Genomic DNA, 17243 nt, shown 5'->3' with positions numbered 1-17243 from the left:
TGGCAAGGGTGAGGAGGGTGGTTTCTAATGGGAGTTTGGGGGGAGGCAGGGGAAAGTAAGAAATGCAAATAAAAATAAATTAAAAAAACAAAACCGACTTCTGTCCCTCACACTACAACAAAAATGTTAACTAACAGAAAGCTCCTTTTTCATGGAGAATGGCTTCCTTCTCCTGCATCCTGGATGGGGTTCAACAAAATGTTCCTTCAAAACAAAAATGCCAGGGGGAATGAATCCCCGTCCCCGGACTTGCAGGTTTCAGACAGTCTTTACACAATGTTCTCTCCAGGAGAATGGATCCCTTCTCCTGGTGTGGATCTGTACAATTTCCAATACAATCAGGGGGAATGTCCCCCTTTCCCCTGGTACACTTTGGTACAATTCACAGCCATGCCAGTGGGAATGACTCCCTTCTCTTGGCTTCTTCACCTCAACTCTCTGTTCCGGACAAGAGAATGCCTCCCTTCTCTTGGTCTGCTTTGGCACAGTTCAACTTAAGGCCAGGGGAAATGAGTCCCGTCCACTGGTGTCGCTATCACAACTTCTGTTTTGGTACCAGGAGAATTACTGCCTTCTCCTGGTATAGCTTGATACAGCTCCTTCTTACTGATTTCCACTTGATATTCACTTTGCCTCTGTGACTTACTTTCAACAATGTCCCAAATCTTGTTAGGATCCCAGTCCCTTCTTTTGTAACTAGTGGACTTATCTCTGCCACTATAATGAGGAAGACTTCCTCTATGCTTTGCTTTTCTTCTGTTGGGGTCCCAGACCCTTCTTGTATGGCCAGTGGGCTCCTCTTTTCCACTGTTGTGGTGGAGAGGGTTGCAGACCCTTTCCTGGTGGCCAGTGGGCATCCTTTTTCCCCACTGTTGTGGTGGACTGGGTCAGGGTCCCAGACCGTTCTCTGGTGGTCAGTGGACTTCTCTTTGCCACTCTATGGAGGGTGACTCCCTCTGGTACAGCCTTGACCCTGGTTCGGGTCCCAGACCTTTATCTTGATTGGGTTCTAAACCCTAATCTCTCTCCCGCTTGTGCTAGACACACTTGGTCCACTCTCCTGCCACGAGGAAGATTATTCACATTGTTATTATTAGTTGACTTGCATTCATTCACCAACTTTATACCCCTACCGGTTCCCGCACTGCATTACCTTCACTGGCTCCGGGACGCTCTGCTGGTTCTTCCTGGGGTCGTGCTTTGTTCGGGTGCTGCTCTCCTACTCTCTCGTCAGGTCCCTCTTCTGTTTTTATGTTAGTCAAGTGAATACACCCCTGCGTAGCACTAGAATGGTTCTTCCAGTTCCCCAAGTTCACCCTTCATGACTCCCAAGGGCCACCTCTTCCCAGTACTTGTACTGGGAGTAAACTTTATGTCTCAGATCTTCGTCTCAGTTGTTGAAGCGGATGTGCATATACAATGCAACATGGATACATCAGTGTGTGAAAGGGCAATAGGGGTTTTGGGAATGTTTGGATTTGGGTGTTGTGCCGCCTATCACCCAGGTGGACGTCCTCATCCCCAGTAGGGGAGTCCCTCCCCATGAGGTCCTCTCACATTAAACCACCCCTAGGGGGAATATTGGGTAGCGGCCTCACCTATCTAGCCTCATGAGAAAGTTCCCCCTGTCCCCCTTTGGGAGAAGTGAAGACAGCTAGTGAATTGCCGGTCAGAGAGAAAACACTGAAAAAAATCCATCCCAAATTGCGAGTTTAGATCTCCATCACTAGTGAGTGATTGTTCAGCTAGTTCAGTGTCTATTGTCGGGACCAGGCACGGAGCAGAAGTCAGAAATTGGCACTGGCCAAATGCCTAAGCTTCGGCCTGGTACCTGATTCAGAGCCAAACAAAAGAACAAGTTACTTACCACTGGTAAAGTTCTTTCGAATGTATGTTCCTCCCACGCATTCCTCATCCTATGATAATATATCTCTCCAGGTTTGCTGCTTCAGAATTTTTTTATTCTACAGAGGGTGCTGTATGCAGTGTTGTCGAGTCGATGTCCCTTGAGGGCCTCCGTTCGACGGTCAACGTCATAACCAGTATAAATAGCGCATGCAGCGCCTGTTGGCTTCAATTGTGTTTTTTCCCCCCCTTCTGAAGAGGAATTACCAGGCGTACCCAAGACCGCAGGCTCACAGAAAGCGTAAAGTGTAATAACACGTACAATGTACGGTGGGGTAGGCTGGGAGGGCCGATGAGTAATACGTGGGAGGAACATCCAATCGAAAGAACGTTACCAGGGGTAAGTAACTTGTTCTTCAAATGGATTGTGTCCTCCTACGTATTCACGGTAGAAAATACGGGGAGTACCAACCGTTGTTCCTCTCTGCTACAGGTTCATGTTCTATTGCAGCTTTCTCTAGCAGGATCAGGATTTCCTGCACAAGGAGCAGATCCGGAATTTTGACAGTTGTATCCCGGTGGATGATCCTGAGGCCTTTTTTGAAAAGGAAGGCAGTAACCATAGGCCACAGTTTCCAATGCCCAAGCATCTGAAGTAATGCCCCGCCACAAGTCAAGGGTCAAGGTCTCAGAGTGGTTTAGAGATGGGTGAAGCAGCAGCTGAGGGTAAAGTTGCCACTGCTGGGGCCGATTTAGCACCTCTCCCTCGTCCACCATAAGGGAATCTTCTCTGACCCCTTTGAACGGCTTGTCCTCTTCCTCTTCCAATTGAGGTGTAGAATTGAAAGGAATTACCCCTCCAAGAAGATGAGACTGAAAAGGGTTGTTGAGGTTGTCTAATGGCGGCGGTAAGGGATATACCGTCTGCCTTTGAAGTCTGCAGCGTCTCCAAAATCTCATCCACCTTGCTGCCAAACAACCTCAATCCATCAAAGGGCATGTTAAGTAGTCTTGCCTGCAGATCTGGTGCAAACCCTGACTTCCTCAACCACGCAAATCTTTGTAATACCGTGCTAGCAGCCATGGATCTGCTGATGCTGTCTGCAATATCCAAACCTGACTGGGGACATTCACCCATTGCCTCCTTGCCATCCTCAGTGATCGCCAGGATGTGTTCAGCCGCCATAGCAACACAGTCCCAGAGGGTAAACATAAATCTAGACAATGTAAAAGTCACATTAGTGGATTTCAAAGCCATACTACCCCCGCAGTGAAAACTTTTTGTGCCCAGGCATCCACCCTCCTGTCATCCCTGTCACATGGATAAGCTGACTGCCTGGTAGACGTAGCCGCCTGAAGCACCAAGCTTTCAGGAGTGGGATGCCTGGTAAGATATTCTGGGTCACTGCTGGAAGGTCTGTGCTTCCTTGCAAAGTTTTATTAACTGCAGCTGTAGTTTCCAGGGTCTACCAATCAGCTGAGACTTTCTTCTGTAGTGCTATGTGGAAAGGTAAAATTGAGTCTTTCTGAGGACCCAGGTCCAAGACGTCAGTCATAGCATCTTGTTCGAAAGATGGAGTAGGCCTACTCCAGTCTATAATTTCAATAGCCTTCCCCATCAGTTTTCTGTACGATGAGTCAGCATGCTCAGAGTGGTCAGGACTGCCAAACTTAACTCTGGCGAGATATCCAAGCCACTAGCTGACTGGAGATTATCATACAAATCTCTTAGTTTGGATTCGTCAGAAAGTTTCTCTGGCATATTGGGGGTGCCAAACTGTAGATCAAAAGGTGGTGAAGTGTCATTTGAGGGATGGTCTACCTCATATATCGCTGACAGTGACTTGAAATAGTCTTTTTAGGTAAAGGCTTGTAAATCTGGTCTTGTACTGACAACGGCTTCGACAATGTCGAAGTAGTAGTCGAAGGCTGCTTCGGAAATGGTGCCGGTTTAGTCGGCGTCTACCTCAATTTCGATGTCGACGTCTCCGACTCAAACAGGGTCGGCAAAGACGTTGAAGCTTTCGACGCCTTGTGCTTCTTCGACGGAACCATAGTTGGACTCGGTTCTCGACTAAAGCTCTTGACGATTTTTTGTCGGATCAAGAACTTGCTCGATGTGACACTGGCTTTAAGCTCGGATTAGAAGATTCACTCTTCGACTTCCCCTCATAAGACACCCTATTACCTTCGTGGAGGAATCACTGGAGGTCAAAGGTGACCTATGGCGTCTCTTCTGGGCTTTCTTAGAGGAAGAAGACCGAGAGTGGCACAATCGACTCCTCGATCGAGACATTATTGACTCGCAGTCCTAGCATTTTTTTAAACCCGACTTGGGTGTCGATGGAGCTGAAGAAGACATTTTCTAACGAAAATCTTTCACTGAAGCGCGTAGTAATTCACTCGAAGTGTTAGCTCGGAAAAACAGAACTGAAGCCAACGGGTGCTGCACGCGCTATTTATACTGGTGACGACCTCAACCGTCGAATGGAGACCCTCGAGGGACATCGAATTGATGACACTGAATACAGCGGCCTCTGTTGAAACAAAAATTCTGAAGCAGCAAAGCTGGAGAGATATATTATCTTAAGATGAGTAATACGTGGGAGGACACCCCTCTGTTTGAAATATCACTTTAGATACTACAGTTACATACAGTTTGCACTCACACTTAGTGCAGCGCCACTGACAGAGCGGGAAGGAACTCACAGGAGTGTGTGGATGCTGGAGGTCTGGGTACGTTAGCCACCATATTCACACCGCTCGATTTTAATAGGGTGGGCATTGTATTGGTAACTTCGGGCCATGGAGGGCCAGAGCACAGGCCTATCTTCACTTGGAAAAAATGCACAACACATACAGGAATCCACAGAAACCAGCCAAACATATAGAGAGGCGAGGAAACTATAAAACCAGGTGAACCCATGACCAATAAAACTAATGGGGAAAACGGACCCAAAAAACATAGCCATTTTCATGTCAATCATGATCAGTTATGGTATAAAAGGAAGCCCAAACCTCCTGATAGTCTCGGTGATAGGTTGTCATTCTTGAGAGAGTGAGTGGTGCTAAGTTCAGAAGAGTTAGAGGAAGAGAACCAGGAGAAGAGAAGCTACATTGACCAAGTGAAGAAGGCCAATTAGGGGGAGGGAGCAAAGGTGGAGAACTAGAACCTGTGCTGATTAAGCCAAAGGGTCACCCAGAAGTGGGAGATGTGAAGGGAAGGGAGGAGAAGAGGCCAGCTGACGTGGGATTAGAGGCCGACCGGGGTCATATCCTAAGAGCCCTGAAGCACAGAGTACAGTTATCTGGGATCCACATCTTAGTGGGATTAGCAAGGCCATCAGCCCAAATAAATAAGTTTTGCTAATGCTTGAAAATCAAATTAGAGAGGTGCGCATTCTACCTGCAGATACATGGTAGCAGGGGGAATTATCGCCACCCTTATCCACAGAGAAACACCAGGTGCAAGAGGGATCCCCTACAGGGCTAAAACACTAACCCAGATCACACCAAGCATCAGAACTATTCCAAGACAAAGACCAAATCCAGGACAATTACAAACTTCAAAAAAAGGACAAAATCATTGTGAAATGTAAGCAGGGACAGTGAAAACCATGAGACTGAGTAACTTGCTGTATACTGTTCTGGGCAGACACCTGAGACTTTGTTTTGAAATTAAACTGATGGACCCTGGTTCACCAGTCATATAGATGTTGTCCTTTCACAAGATTTACATTAATCCTACTCACTTAAGCTGAGGTAAATATACCTACTGTTGAGTTGCGTACCCATCCTGTAAGCCATCCTCCAACCCCACATGAGAAACCATCAAGGCATCGACCTAAATTGGTTAACACATTAGCCCATGAGGCAACTTCCTACTGCTTCCAAGGGAGGACATATTTGGGGTATAGGACAAATCCAGGCAATTCGTCATCTCTCCCCAAGGTGGAGCCACTCCCTTTGGGTCTAGGGAGGTGGGCCCACTAAGCTACACATGGCCTAGGGGAAATGGCAAGCGGGGTCTCAAAGGGGTGTTCTCCTCCCCGCCCTCAGAGGACAGGCCATCCCTTAGCAGGGATCTCCATCAACTTCCCCTATCACAGGAAGCCAATGTTTTAATCGGTTATTAAAGGATTGCACCAAATCACTATGAGAACGGTTCACCTGGCTTAGTTTCTGACCCGGTGCTGTTTGCATCAAAACACAATAGATTGCTTTTCTTTTTTGAAAGACAAGTATAAAAGCGACACAACACTGACATGAAGAGGAACGAGAGAGCGAGCTGAAATGCCAATTATCAGCCTGTGGAGCCAAGATGCAGAGGAGGGCCTGCCTCTCTTTAAGGTGGAGACATGCCACGCAGATGGTCTGGAGCACTACAGAGAGGAAACCCACAAAGTGCTGCTCCCTACTACCAGGTCCAGAGGTCGAGAAGCTCGGCTTGCCATACCGAGATGTGATGCGACTGCAATCTGAGAACGCAGCCACTGCTGGGAAGAACCGAAGCCTGCGCAAGGACGCATAGGGACTAAGAGAAGAACACGTGCTGCTGCCTCCCCCGAGGAACGTCCCAACAGACAGACAGGTACGTGGTACACCCAAGGAGGCCCTTTTCGAGAGTCACCAGGCCGAAGTGAGAGAACGCAAAGGTCTGAGGGACCGAATCGCCATACAGTCCAAGGCGGAGCGAGAGTCGGTTTACCCCATGCTGGGGTGGGAGAACAAAAGGTCCAAGAAGGGTCCGAATGCCATTCAAGTGAAGATGGATCAAGTGCCTGTATACCCTAAGTCGGCGTGAGAGAACAAAAAGTCAGAGAGGGGCCAAGCTGCAAGAACCGTAATACAAGAGGGGGTGAGGAACTAGAAACAGCAAAAGAGGCTAAGAATCTGAAGAGCACGAGAGAGGTCAAGAGAGTGAACATCCCAAGCGGAGCTGGGAGAGAGATGACCCCACAATGGAACATAAAACCAGAGCCCCAGTGAGGGGCAGGAACCGAAGGGGTTTGTGGTAGGTCAGGAGAAGAACACAGACTGATGTTTGATCTCACTGTGGACATTTATCAAATGAAAGGTGAAAATTCCTATCTATCCCCATACTAAGGATGTTCTCTACCTAACAAAACTAACTAGAGTACTTGTCAGTTGTCAGTGAGAGTGCAAATCAAGATCAACCCATTGTCCAAACTACCCTATCCTAACCCTACCAATATTGGAACAAAGGCACAAAAGAATCACTCCCTTCACTTGTGAGCTGGTTCTGCACCAGGTTCAGTTCAATAAACTATCTTTAGGTTTTTCTTAGTGACTGCTTTTATTAACTCACATTTCAGATACTGGGTTCTTCAAGGTCTCAACTTTCCTTTCCACTTGATCACTCTTTCTATCCTTCTTATACTCCTCTTGTCTCTCTGGTTGTATTTGTCCTCCTTTCAAGTGACACGTTTAAACCTCTCTCTCCATTCAGTTTTAAGATTTTCTCCTTGTTCAATGTCCACGCTTTATCTTGACTGGGACGAGTACGAGAGTGCCAGTAATGATTCTTACTCTCTTCATTTATTCTTGATACTTTGTCTTGACTAGGATGAGTATGAGCATTCCAATAAGTATTCTCACTTTACTTCCTCTACTCTTGACACTGTCTCGACTGAGAGTCTGAGCATTCCAGTAATTATCTTCGGTTCCCCTCCAGGGTCTCCCGCTTTCCCTGTAACCTGCTTTGTTCAGGGATAACGTCACTGGTATTTGTAGCTGGCTGAGATCCTTTTTTTCATTTGTCAGGCTGGCTTCTGCAGTTTCCCGAAAAGTGTCGTCCTTCTTTTGGTTGCTTTGTTTCAGGACACCACAATGAAAGTGGTCTCAGCGTTGTTCTTGGACCAACTGGTCTACCACGACTTGTTTGTGGTCACGCCACCACTTATCTCTCGCCCAAAATCAGGACGCTCTGCATCCACCTTGATTTCTCGCATCATTCCGTCTCTCCAACGTCATGCGTTGGATGCGGCACTGGAGCTCCCCTTGAGCATTGGACACAGTGAGTACAAGTTTCCTTCCTCGTAGCTTGGCAAGCCAATTCGTAACTCACTGGCTTTCTCTTCATTCAGGTGTCTGCCTTTAACTTTTATTATGCTGCTGTGCACCTTCCCGGGTGCAATGCCAATATCCTTACTCTGTTTCCCTTATACTCTGTATTCTTCCAGTGGTTCTCTTCATCTCAATGCGCCATACATTTTCTTTCATGTACACAACTGGAGTATTTGGACAGTAACAGATTCTGGTATGTTCTTAACTGGATGTCTTTGAAAGTACAGAACTGGATGTCTTTGCAGGTGGGGTAGTGATATGTTGTTTAGGGAGATCCTCATAAGAACGTGAGTCATTGTCCCCAGAGGGGAGTCTCTCCCAGTGAGGTTCCACTTGCCTCTACCCCTAGGGATGGTATTGGGGAGCGGGCTCACCTCCCTAGCATCACAAGGAAAGGCACCCTCCTGGGGAGAAGTGACAAATCCTTTGATTCGTCACAGGTTCCAAACTGAACCGGGAAAGTGCCAGTCACCAAAAGAAACTTTGTCTGGGAGCAAACTGAAACACAGGCACAAAGGCCTAGAGATATATGTTTCCCTTTTGCCACGGGCCTTGGGAACTTATCTATATTGGACTTGTCTGAGGGTTAAAGCTTCAGAGACTACACCTCAGAAGCCAGCCAACTGGGAAGGAAGAACTTAACCATTTTATAGTTCTGTTACCTGGTAGTGATAGTATTAGGATCAGGCTATGTGCCTTTTACTTTTTGTACTGTATCCTGATGTGCATCCTTTTGGACTCTTTTCTAGTATAGGGATTAGAGCGATGGGTTTAGAGCAGGGTTTTTAGCACCAAAATATAAGTCTTTATCTCACACTACAAGGAGTTGTCCGTGTCCCGATTCTCACTTAACACAGGTAGTCCGTTTCTTTTTAGGAGTAGGACATCTTGGGAAATACTGGTCCCAAAGCAGAGTAGACCATCCTATGTGGTATTATCATTTAGTTTAGTTTATTATTTGATGATGCACTCCCAACCCTGGGGTAGCCAGGCGCAGCGGTAACAAGAATACTTAAGCTTTGTTGCATACAATGGTACATACAGTGGATACATTACAAGTTATTACAGTATTTACAGTAAAGATAAGAAATGTGGGTACTTCACAACACACAGGAAGTGGTATGAGAGTCAATAGTACAGGTTTCATGAGTAACATAGTGGAACCATGCCATAATACTGGGCCTGGTATTAGAGTCCAAAAGGATGCACATCAGGATACAGTACAAAAAGTAAAGATACATAGCCTGATCCTAATAGTATCACTACCAGATTTACTTTACTATCCTTGAACTACAGACAAATCCAGTTAAGCTGCCTTCAGATGCTTTCCTGTTTGCTCCTCCCTACTTGTGAGAACACTCAGTTGCAACACCTTCTGTCCAGCAAAGAATTTAGGGGCAGCCTTCATTCAAAGTTAGTTCCGAGACAGGTTCTCAGAGACATGGATTCAATTGTTGAACAAAACATCCTGGAAATCATGTAGTGGAAGCTTCTGTGACAAAGTCTCGGGTTGAAACCTTGTGTTAAAGAGTGAGGGGGCCAGTTCCACTTCCCACTAAGCAATGCCTAGCATGGGAATTGTGCACCAACAATCCCCCTGGACTTCCCAACCACGCCCAAATAGCTTGTCACAGATTTGTCACAGGACACCAGGTCATGCCCCTGCCTCTTTAAGAATAAACTGTAGCTTGGTCAGACCCTTTAATTTACCAGCATTCCTCCTGAGTAATGATCCAGACAACATGCCCTCTGTAGATCGAGGAGGTCCACAGCTTCTGGCACGATAGGTCTGGTGGAGAAGGCAGGATCACAAAATCCTACATATGAACACAGAAAGAATGAATAAACACAGCTAGTGAAGGAATGTGACTAACAAGGGAAATGCAGATTTCCAGAATCAAACACCACGTGCAAGTAGGCCCACACAGAGAAACATTGGGTCTTATGTGCTGCATATGTGGTCAAGCTGGGCTGAAGTGTGGTGCTTGGTTACAGCAACCTTACTCAGTGCATGGAAGGAATGGTGCCACAAAACGGTGGCTGACCTACATCAAGGTTCAGACTGAGAGGCAGTTGGAAAGGCATCCACTATTCCAGTTAAAACAATCCAGCATTGAATCTAATAACCACAAACAACTGAATAATATTAATGGAGGATGCCACTATATACATTGCACATTTTCCCATAATGGTCTCATGTGGAGACAGGAGAGGAGCATTAATGAAGCATGCTAGTGGAGGAATGCTGGAGTGGAAAGGCCAGAGGGCACAAGCAGTACAAGAAGGAAATATGTGTAATGGGGAAGAGGAAGAACGAATGAGTATGCGGGGAAGAGGGAGTATGAAAGGATGAGAAGAAAAATAAGGTGATAGGGTGGTGGTTGAAGGTAACCACAAGGAAAGAAGAGAAACCTAAGGAGGGGGTTGGGAGGGACATCAGAATGGGCAACGAGGAGAGTCACAAAGAGGAGGATGGCAAGAACATTTGGAGGTAGCAAGTGAGGAACATAGAGAAGGTGGTTGGAGAAGGGATCAAGAGAAAGGAGGCTAAGAATATTAAGGAGGAGGAGCTTGCATGCTACAAACCAGACGACGTTGGGTGGGGGAAGAGTACAAGCATGTGGTGGAGCGTCTAGAAGGTGAAGGAGGAGAGAAATAGCGAGTAGAGGATAAGAATAGGAGTGCTCCCTTTAGGAGGAAGACTGAACTACACATCAAGAAGGTAGATGAGAGCAGGTTGTTGGAAACAAGAGCTAGGCATCCGAGACAGGAAGGTAAACATCATCAAACCCTGCTTTTAGCCCAGCAGAGGTGGCAAGACTCCTGGTGGAAGCTCTGGGGCTACGCTTGGCACCACACAGCCCTATAGCTATCCAGACTTAAAATGCAAACCTAGAAGGGGACTGAGATCCATACAGAAGGGTCTCCCATGCATCCAGGATGAGATGCAGAAGAAATGAAGGAAACGGACCAGAATGAAGCGTGCAGGGACTCTCAAACCCCCAAACTGAAAATAGAAGCTATTCCTGGACTGAGGATTACGAAATCCTGACACTTTTTGTTGAGTCTTAGAATCTTTGTTGTTGGAAACTTAAGGAGAAGCCACACGGTTTGCAAAAATACCCCTAACAACTTGTCTTAGACAAAATCCAAAATGGTGCACCATTCGCTCATTGATTGGTTCAGCTTTGTGACACTTCCCATACAGCATGCTGGCTTTTTAAGAGTTGGCCAACAAGCACTAACTTACATATCCAATGCTTCAAATCATTCTTCAGCAGCACCCAAGACATTTTTTGGATTCGTGGGAAACTGAAAAATTTTTGTTTTCGTGCTGAACAGGTTGGCAGAAAAAAAAATCAATCTACAGAACGCACGAAGGTGTAGAGCATTTAGAGTTTCCAGTTCATTTCATAGGGGAGTCTCATTAAATACACATGCATGCTTTGAAGATACCACATACATTTCCACACCACTAGATGGCAGTATTACACATTGCATGTGGATCTCTGACAAAATATGCTGGAATCGGCATGCTACTGTGTTTCCTCGGTATACCTTTTATGGTCCACCTGCCTTCCCTCTGTTATTTCGGAATGCTCCTGGACCCTCTAAAGTATTTAAGGAACTGAGGGGCCTGAAGTGGTGGCATCATGTATATAGTTAAGGATGGGGTCATTTCATTAAAACTATAAACCATATGCAGTCCTCCCAGGTGTCACCCATGGGACTGTGAAACAAAGAAACTACATAACATATACAGTATGCATTAGAAGCAACATCTTCACTTTTCCTTCTCCGTTGTACACCTAACAAACTAAAACTCGAAGTTCAGCGAGTCAAGACTCTCTCTGGTCCATCATATAGAAAACCATTCAAAAGTGTAACATTTACATGCGGCTGGTCTTTTTACCTCCTTTGGAATTGGTGGTGGGTCTTTGGGGAATTCACATGTTCATACCTGAGGGTCTTTGTACTGAGCCTATAACTAAATAAATATTACTCAATTTACAAGATCTCAAGCCTCTTAAGCAGTGCCCTGGTCTCACCTGATAACTGTACAAATGGCACCTAAAAGTCTCGGGTGGATAGCTCAGGGGCAACGTGCTCACCTTGGAAGCAAGATGACACGGAGCACCACAGGTTCGATCCCCGGGTCCGCGCTTAGAAACCTCTGGGTATTAAGTGCGTTATAAATAACCTATCATATCATATCATTCCATTCCATTCTTTTACTTTATTAGAGGTTCCTGAGGATCACGAATCTGCTGTAAAAGTAATCTTTCTTGCTGTGAAAATGACCAACGTTTGCCAGAGGCTGGGTGGTCTCCCCAAAAAAAACATTTTCTGCTAGAGCCTCATATTACCTTTCTTGATGCGGCTCAAGTGCTGGTAGACGGCTCATCAGAAACATGTACATGGACGGTTGGCGAAAACCAAGCACAGTGCAAATAGGTGCAGCAGGAGTCTCTCAAAATTTCCATAGCTCTAAATCTAAGGTAATTTGGTCTTCTATACCACAGCTTTTGCTATTTTGTTGCCTCTTGGTGTATGGCTCTGGTGAAAAGGGAGTCAACAAGGGCGAGTTGGAGGAGAATAAGAAGCAGGTGCAAATTCTGAAGAGTTGATGGATGCAAGTCAGACGTACTGGTTTCCAATGTGCTGGTATACATCGAAGTGATTCCAGACATTGACACCTGAGGAATCTCTATATTCAGAGCATCAACTGCAGGTGGAGGTAACTTTCTAGATTCACTACCAGCGCTGGTGAAGGGGGAGAATGGGGAATTTGGTAAAGGTGAATTGTATGTGTGGTAGGATACAGAGATTTTGCAGAGAACTTGCATGGCCCCGCAAAAATGTACTGGGGTGGTGAAGGTTGAAACCGGTGTTACCCCCACTGGATAAAATAAATCATAACTTGTTGGATGTGAAGAGGATGAAGATGTTTCAGGAGAACACACAGTCTAAAAAAATAACCCAAGAGATGGAAACCAGATACATGGTCTGTCAGAAAAGGTTTCACCTTGCTCCATACATTCATGGCAGAATGGAGCAGGTCTTTGTTTGTAGCTACTGAGATGGCTGTCAACATTGATGGTAGCATGTCAAAACTAGGTACTCTAATCACAAACACACAAGAAACAAGGTTGGCAGGCATCCGAGGCGCTATTGGGACCATCCTGCCAAACTCATTAAGCTGCCTACTTCCTGAAGGCACCACTAAAATTCTATACAAAACATAGAACTGCTGAAGTACAAACTTGAGAAACCCTTTTAAGACCAATAAAACGAAAACGGCATGAAGCATTCAGTGGAAATGCAGGAAAAATGCAAACATGATGACAATGTGCTATTTTTCACTTAAAGCTTCTTCCCAGCTCAAATCAGGACAGCAACCAGGCACTTGAATGATGCACTTATACGTTCCCAAAAACCAAAACCCATCTGAAATTAGCGTGAGAACAAATTACACACAGAGCATAACCGGGTAGGCCTTTAAAATCACATACCCAGTTCAAAAAGACTGAGCACTCCAAATGATTGGAAAACAGTCAGAAAAGATATTGAGAATACACTTTCTAAAATGTAAGCTTTTGTAATCTCATGTCATCTTTTTAGCACGAAGCCCCGAATTCTCCCCAGATCCATGGTCGTCAAACACAGGATTCCCAACTACAAAGTTGTGCACAATAGGCAAGTTACTGTAAATTGCATTCACAGATAAAGTGGCAGGAGATCTCAAAAGGGGATTGATAGCAGGACATTGAAAGGCATAAGTAACAAGCCTGAATGTAGAATCAAACATAGCCTTGATGATGCATCAAAAAGCACACAAATGTACAACGTTTTCACTCCTCCAATATTGCTGGGCAGGGCACATAAAAGTCCAAGACAAAAACCTCTTTGAGCCAACCCGCTTGTCCGGAGGAAAAGAACAAATGTGGTGTTTGCGATGGTGCCAAACAATCTATTTTGTTTCTCTAGTAAACACATGTGGTATTTGGGTACCGTTATAATTTGGGTCTATAAGTCAAATGATATCAATGGAATAAAAGCAATGAATAAAATCAACATGGTACATAAGCCAACTAACCTCGAACAGGCTTAGGTCGGATCTGCCCTTTGCCTGCAATACGGGCCCCACCTCCGAACACAGCTGACCACATTTTTTCATTCAAAGGATGTGCAACAATACGGAATAATTCGTTGCTCGAATGCGTTGCCAAACCATGGATGAAGAGACTGAGATAAACTGCTGTTAATATCTCGCAGAGCAAGACTGTAAGTCCAGGCTGGGCTTCTTCTCCAGCAAACTTCAGAAGACGAATTAAAGCAGTTATTCCTGAGCCAAGGAGAAAAACATGTCTTTATTAGAATACATATACTTACAGGGTTATGCTTCACATTTATTAGCTTCAAACATTTTATTAATTTCTGTGAAAGAAATAGGAAAAGTTACCTTCTTGGTGATTTTTTCTCTGCCTCGTTCACAACTGGTTAAGAATGTCCTACCCTGCAAATACGCCTGTAAAGTACCTGCAAAGACTGCAGTCACTTTAAGAAATGTATAGGGTGTCACCAACTGACAAGCATTGCTTGACATGTATCCCGTATGCCAGTGAAGCTGGAGCCCATCATATGCTAATTGGAATTGTATCATGGATACTATGAAAGAGGGAGAACAAAGACTAAGAAATCCAGAATCACCATGAAGGTAATTTTCCTTTTCTTGGTTGTCATGCTGTTCCATAACAGAGTACATCGATTAATTCAGGGAGAAGACATTAACTTAGTCAACATCTGTGCTTTAAACACAGAGGGGTGTGGGGAGCAAGAGGGGTCTTTTACTGTACATTAGCAAAGAAGGTTCTACTACGACCACATCGTCAGCTGGTTTGGGTAGATGATTTCAATGGTTTTATGTGATATTTCCGCTCTATTTTGAACGTTTTGTGTGTGTCCTTTAAAAGCGGAAATGGCACACTTCTGGGGTTTCGACCACTCAAACTTCGTTGGGAACGAAACCACCCCCCCCCCCTCCCCAGGAAGCCGCAACCTTGGCAACCCCCACCACAGACATACACACATGTTTACCACCTGCCCCCTCCAACCCTCCTTCATTCCACACGCCACAAACATTCCCCCCTTCTCCACAGACACGCAGGCACACACTCACACGCCAAAAAACACTTACCTCGGGCACCCACATCTTTTATCGTTTGGCCTGGCTGCGTCAGTCCACTCGTGTGCGTCAGTGGTGCTGGCAGTTCCATTTGGAAAGACTGCTGGGAGCAGTCTTCGAGCAGTATTTCCAAAAAGATTTTTTTAAAATCATTTGTTTGCCCATACGTATTTCAACATAGTGCTGGACCATCACATGGTTAGGAGCGACAACAGGATAAGGTTAACAACCGAAAAAGGCTTACAAAGCAATTAACTGGAATCTAGTTGACAGACAGACCAACACACACAATTAAAATTAAAAAGTGTAGCATCAATGAGGAGACATAGTTGTATAAATATAACTGGGATTTATAGATATATATATATATATATATTAGAAGGGGATAAATATAAGGAGTCTCTGAAGAGAGATGCTTCAGTCTCTCCAACCGCCTCTTCAATGTTCCACCTTTCCTCCTCAACATTCCCTTCTAGAATCCCTGTAGATTCCATGACATCAGTGCAGCAGATGTCACCATGCTACACATCCCTCTTCTTTCTAGACAAGTCCTTATTCTCCATAGTCCGTTAAGTACATCGGTCTCTGGTACCTTCTTCCAAACCTTGATACATACATCTTCATCACAGTTGGTACATATATGGAATTTGCTGGTAAGGACATTTTCTGGTTCTCTCTAATTTTAGCACTATTACATTCCAACATGAATTGATCTCTGAGCCTTTCATCCAATTGTGGCCCAAATTTGCAGTTCTTTGCTAGCTTTCTCAGGACAGTTATAAATTGTTCCACACTCTCTCCACTTTCTTGCGACCTCTTGCCAAACTTGTACCTTTCCAATATTGTACTCAGTTTCTTCTCATAGTGTCTATTCAATTTGGCAATACATTTTTCGTATTCATTCATATCCCCTTCATCATCAGGCAAGTTCCGCAAGTCCTCATACTTTTCTTGTCCTGCTGGTCCTAAACAGTGAAGTAACAGCGATTTCTTTCTCTCTACACTGTAATTTGTTCCACAAACCACTGAAGCATAGTGCTCGAACGACTTCAACCATTTCTTCCATGGTAAATTTGGTTCTCCAGCTTCCAGCAGAAACATAGCTGGTGGTGGGACTGTGTGCATTGACATATTGCCAGCTGCAGACTGGTCACCTGCTCCTCTGTTGTCTATGATTGCTGCAGACTTCTCTGCAATTTCACTGTAAGGCTCTCTTTATTCTCACATCTAATGCAATTCCCTGTATGCTTGGTGCACCACTTCTTCAATAACACCATGTATGCCACAGAGTTATCATTGACTGTTGTTGCTGTGTACAGGTACAAAAAGGATGCCAGGAAGCGAGGCCGACGCTTCTATGTTAGCCTCCTTAAGATGCCCGGGAGAGAATATGTAATTTGCCAGTTCCAGTGCCGCTGGGCTCCTGCCGACGCCACAATATGATGTAGGAACCGAAGAAGAGTAATGGGGGTGATGGTTAAGTGCATCGCCACCCAGGAGCCGAGGAATGCGAGAAGGCGGCCGGGCGCATTCGATGGGAGGCTCATCCAAAATGGCAGCAGCGCGCCAGGTTAGCACATCTCCCAGGGCCTGGCCCCCTCCCTCAGCCGAGGATCCTGCTCACGGGGTCCGCAAAGTTTAAAGGTGGTGGGCCGGCTAAACAAAAATGCCTGGAAGCACATATTGGAATGTGATCACCCCCACGTCAAGGGGGCTTCGTCATGGCCTGGATCGCCCGACAGCAGTTTCCAGTGAACGAGGAGGAGAGGTGAGGACCTCCCCCGCTCACGTCTGAGGCACAGTGCTCAGCGGAGGGGAGGCAGACTGCAACTAGTTTACCCACGCAAGCAACTGCTGGAAAGGGATTACTGGGAACACAGTGGTGGCGAGTGCTACATACCCCCCTACTGGCCCATTCCAAAGGGGCTGACAGAAAAGAGAGAATTGAGTAGCAGCCGCCTGGTGCCCCAACCATACATCTACCACTGGTTCCTTTGTTGCAGGGTCCTGGGCCTCACCCACTGTCTCCCCGAGGGCTGGAGTTCCATGGCAGAGGGGTATGACGGAGTAACAGCACACTCCCTCCGTGACCTACAGAGATTACAATCGCGGCAACATCATCCCG

At 45.7% G+C, this 17243-nt stretch overlaps 1 protein-coding gene across 2 annotated transcripts in view; it reads right to left on the bottom strand.

The window, feature by feature from the left end:
* DMXL1 (Dmx like 1) overlaps positions 1-17243 on the bottom strand; it is a 1868248-nt gene that overhangs the window by 675449 nt on the left and 1175556 nt on the right. For both annotated transcript variants that reach the window (XM_069625559.1, XM_069625560.1), the window contains exon 28: positions 14030-14278. In XM_069625559.1, the coding sequence (XP_069481660.1) occupies positions 14030-14278 (249 nt within the window). The remainder of the gene's footprint in view (positions 1-14029; positions 14279-17243) is intronic.

This window comes from Ambystoma mexicanum, chromosome 6p, assembly GCF_040938575.1.
Source record: "Ambystoma mexicanum isolate Mex_15411 chromosome 6p, UKY_AmexF1_1, whole genome shotgun sequence".
In the NCBI taxonomy this organism is placed as follows: domain Eukaryota; kingdom Metazoa; phylum Chordata; class Amphibia; order Caudata; family Ambystomatidae; genus Ambystoma; species Ambystoma mexicanum.
Note: the sequence above shows the minus strand (reverse complement) of the source record. Positions and strands in the feature narration are given on the sequence as shown.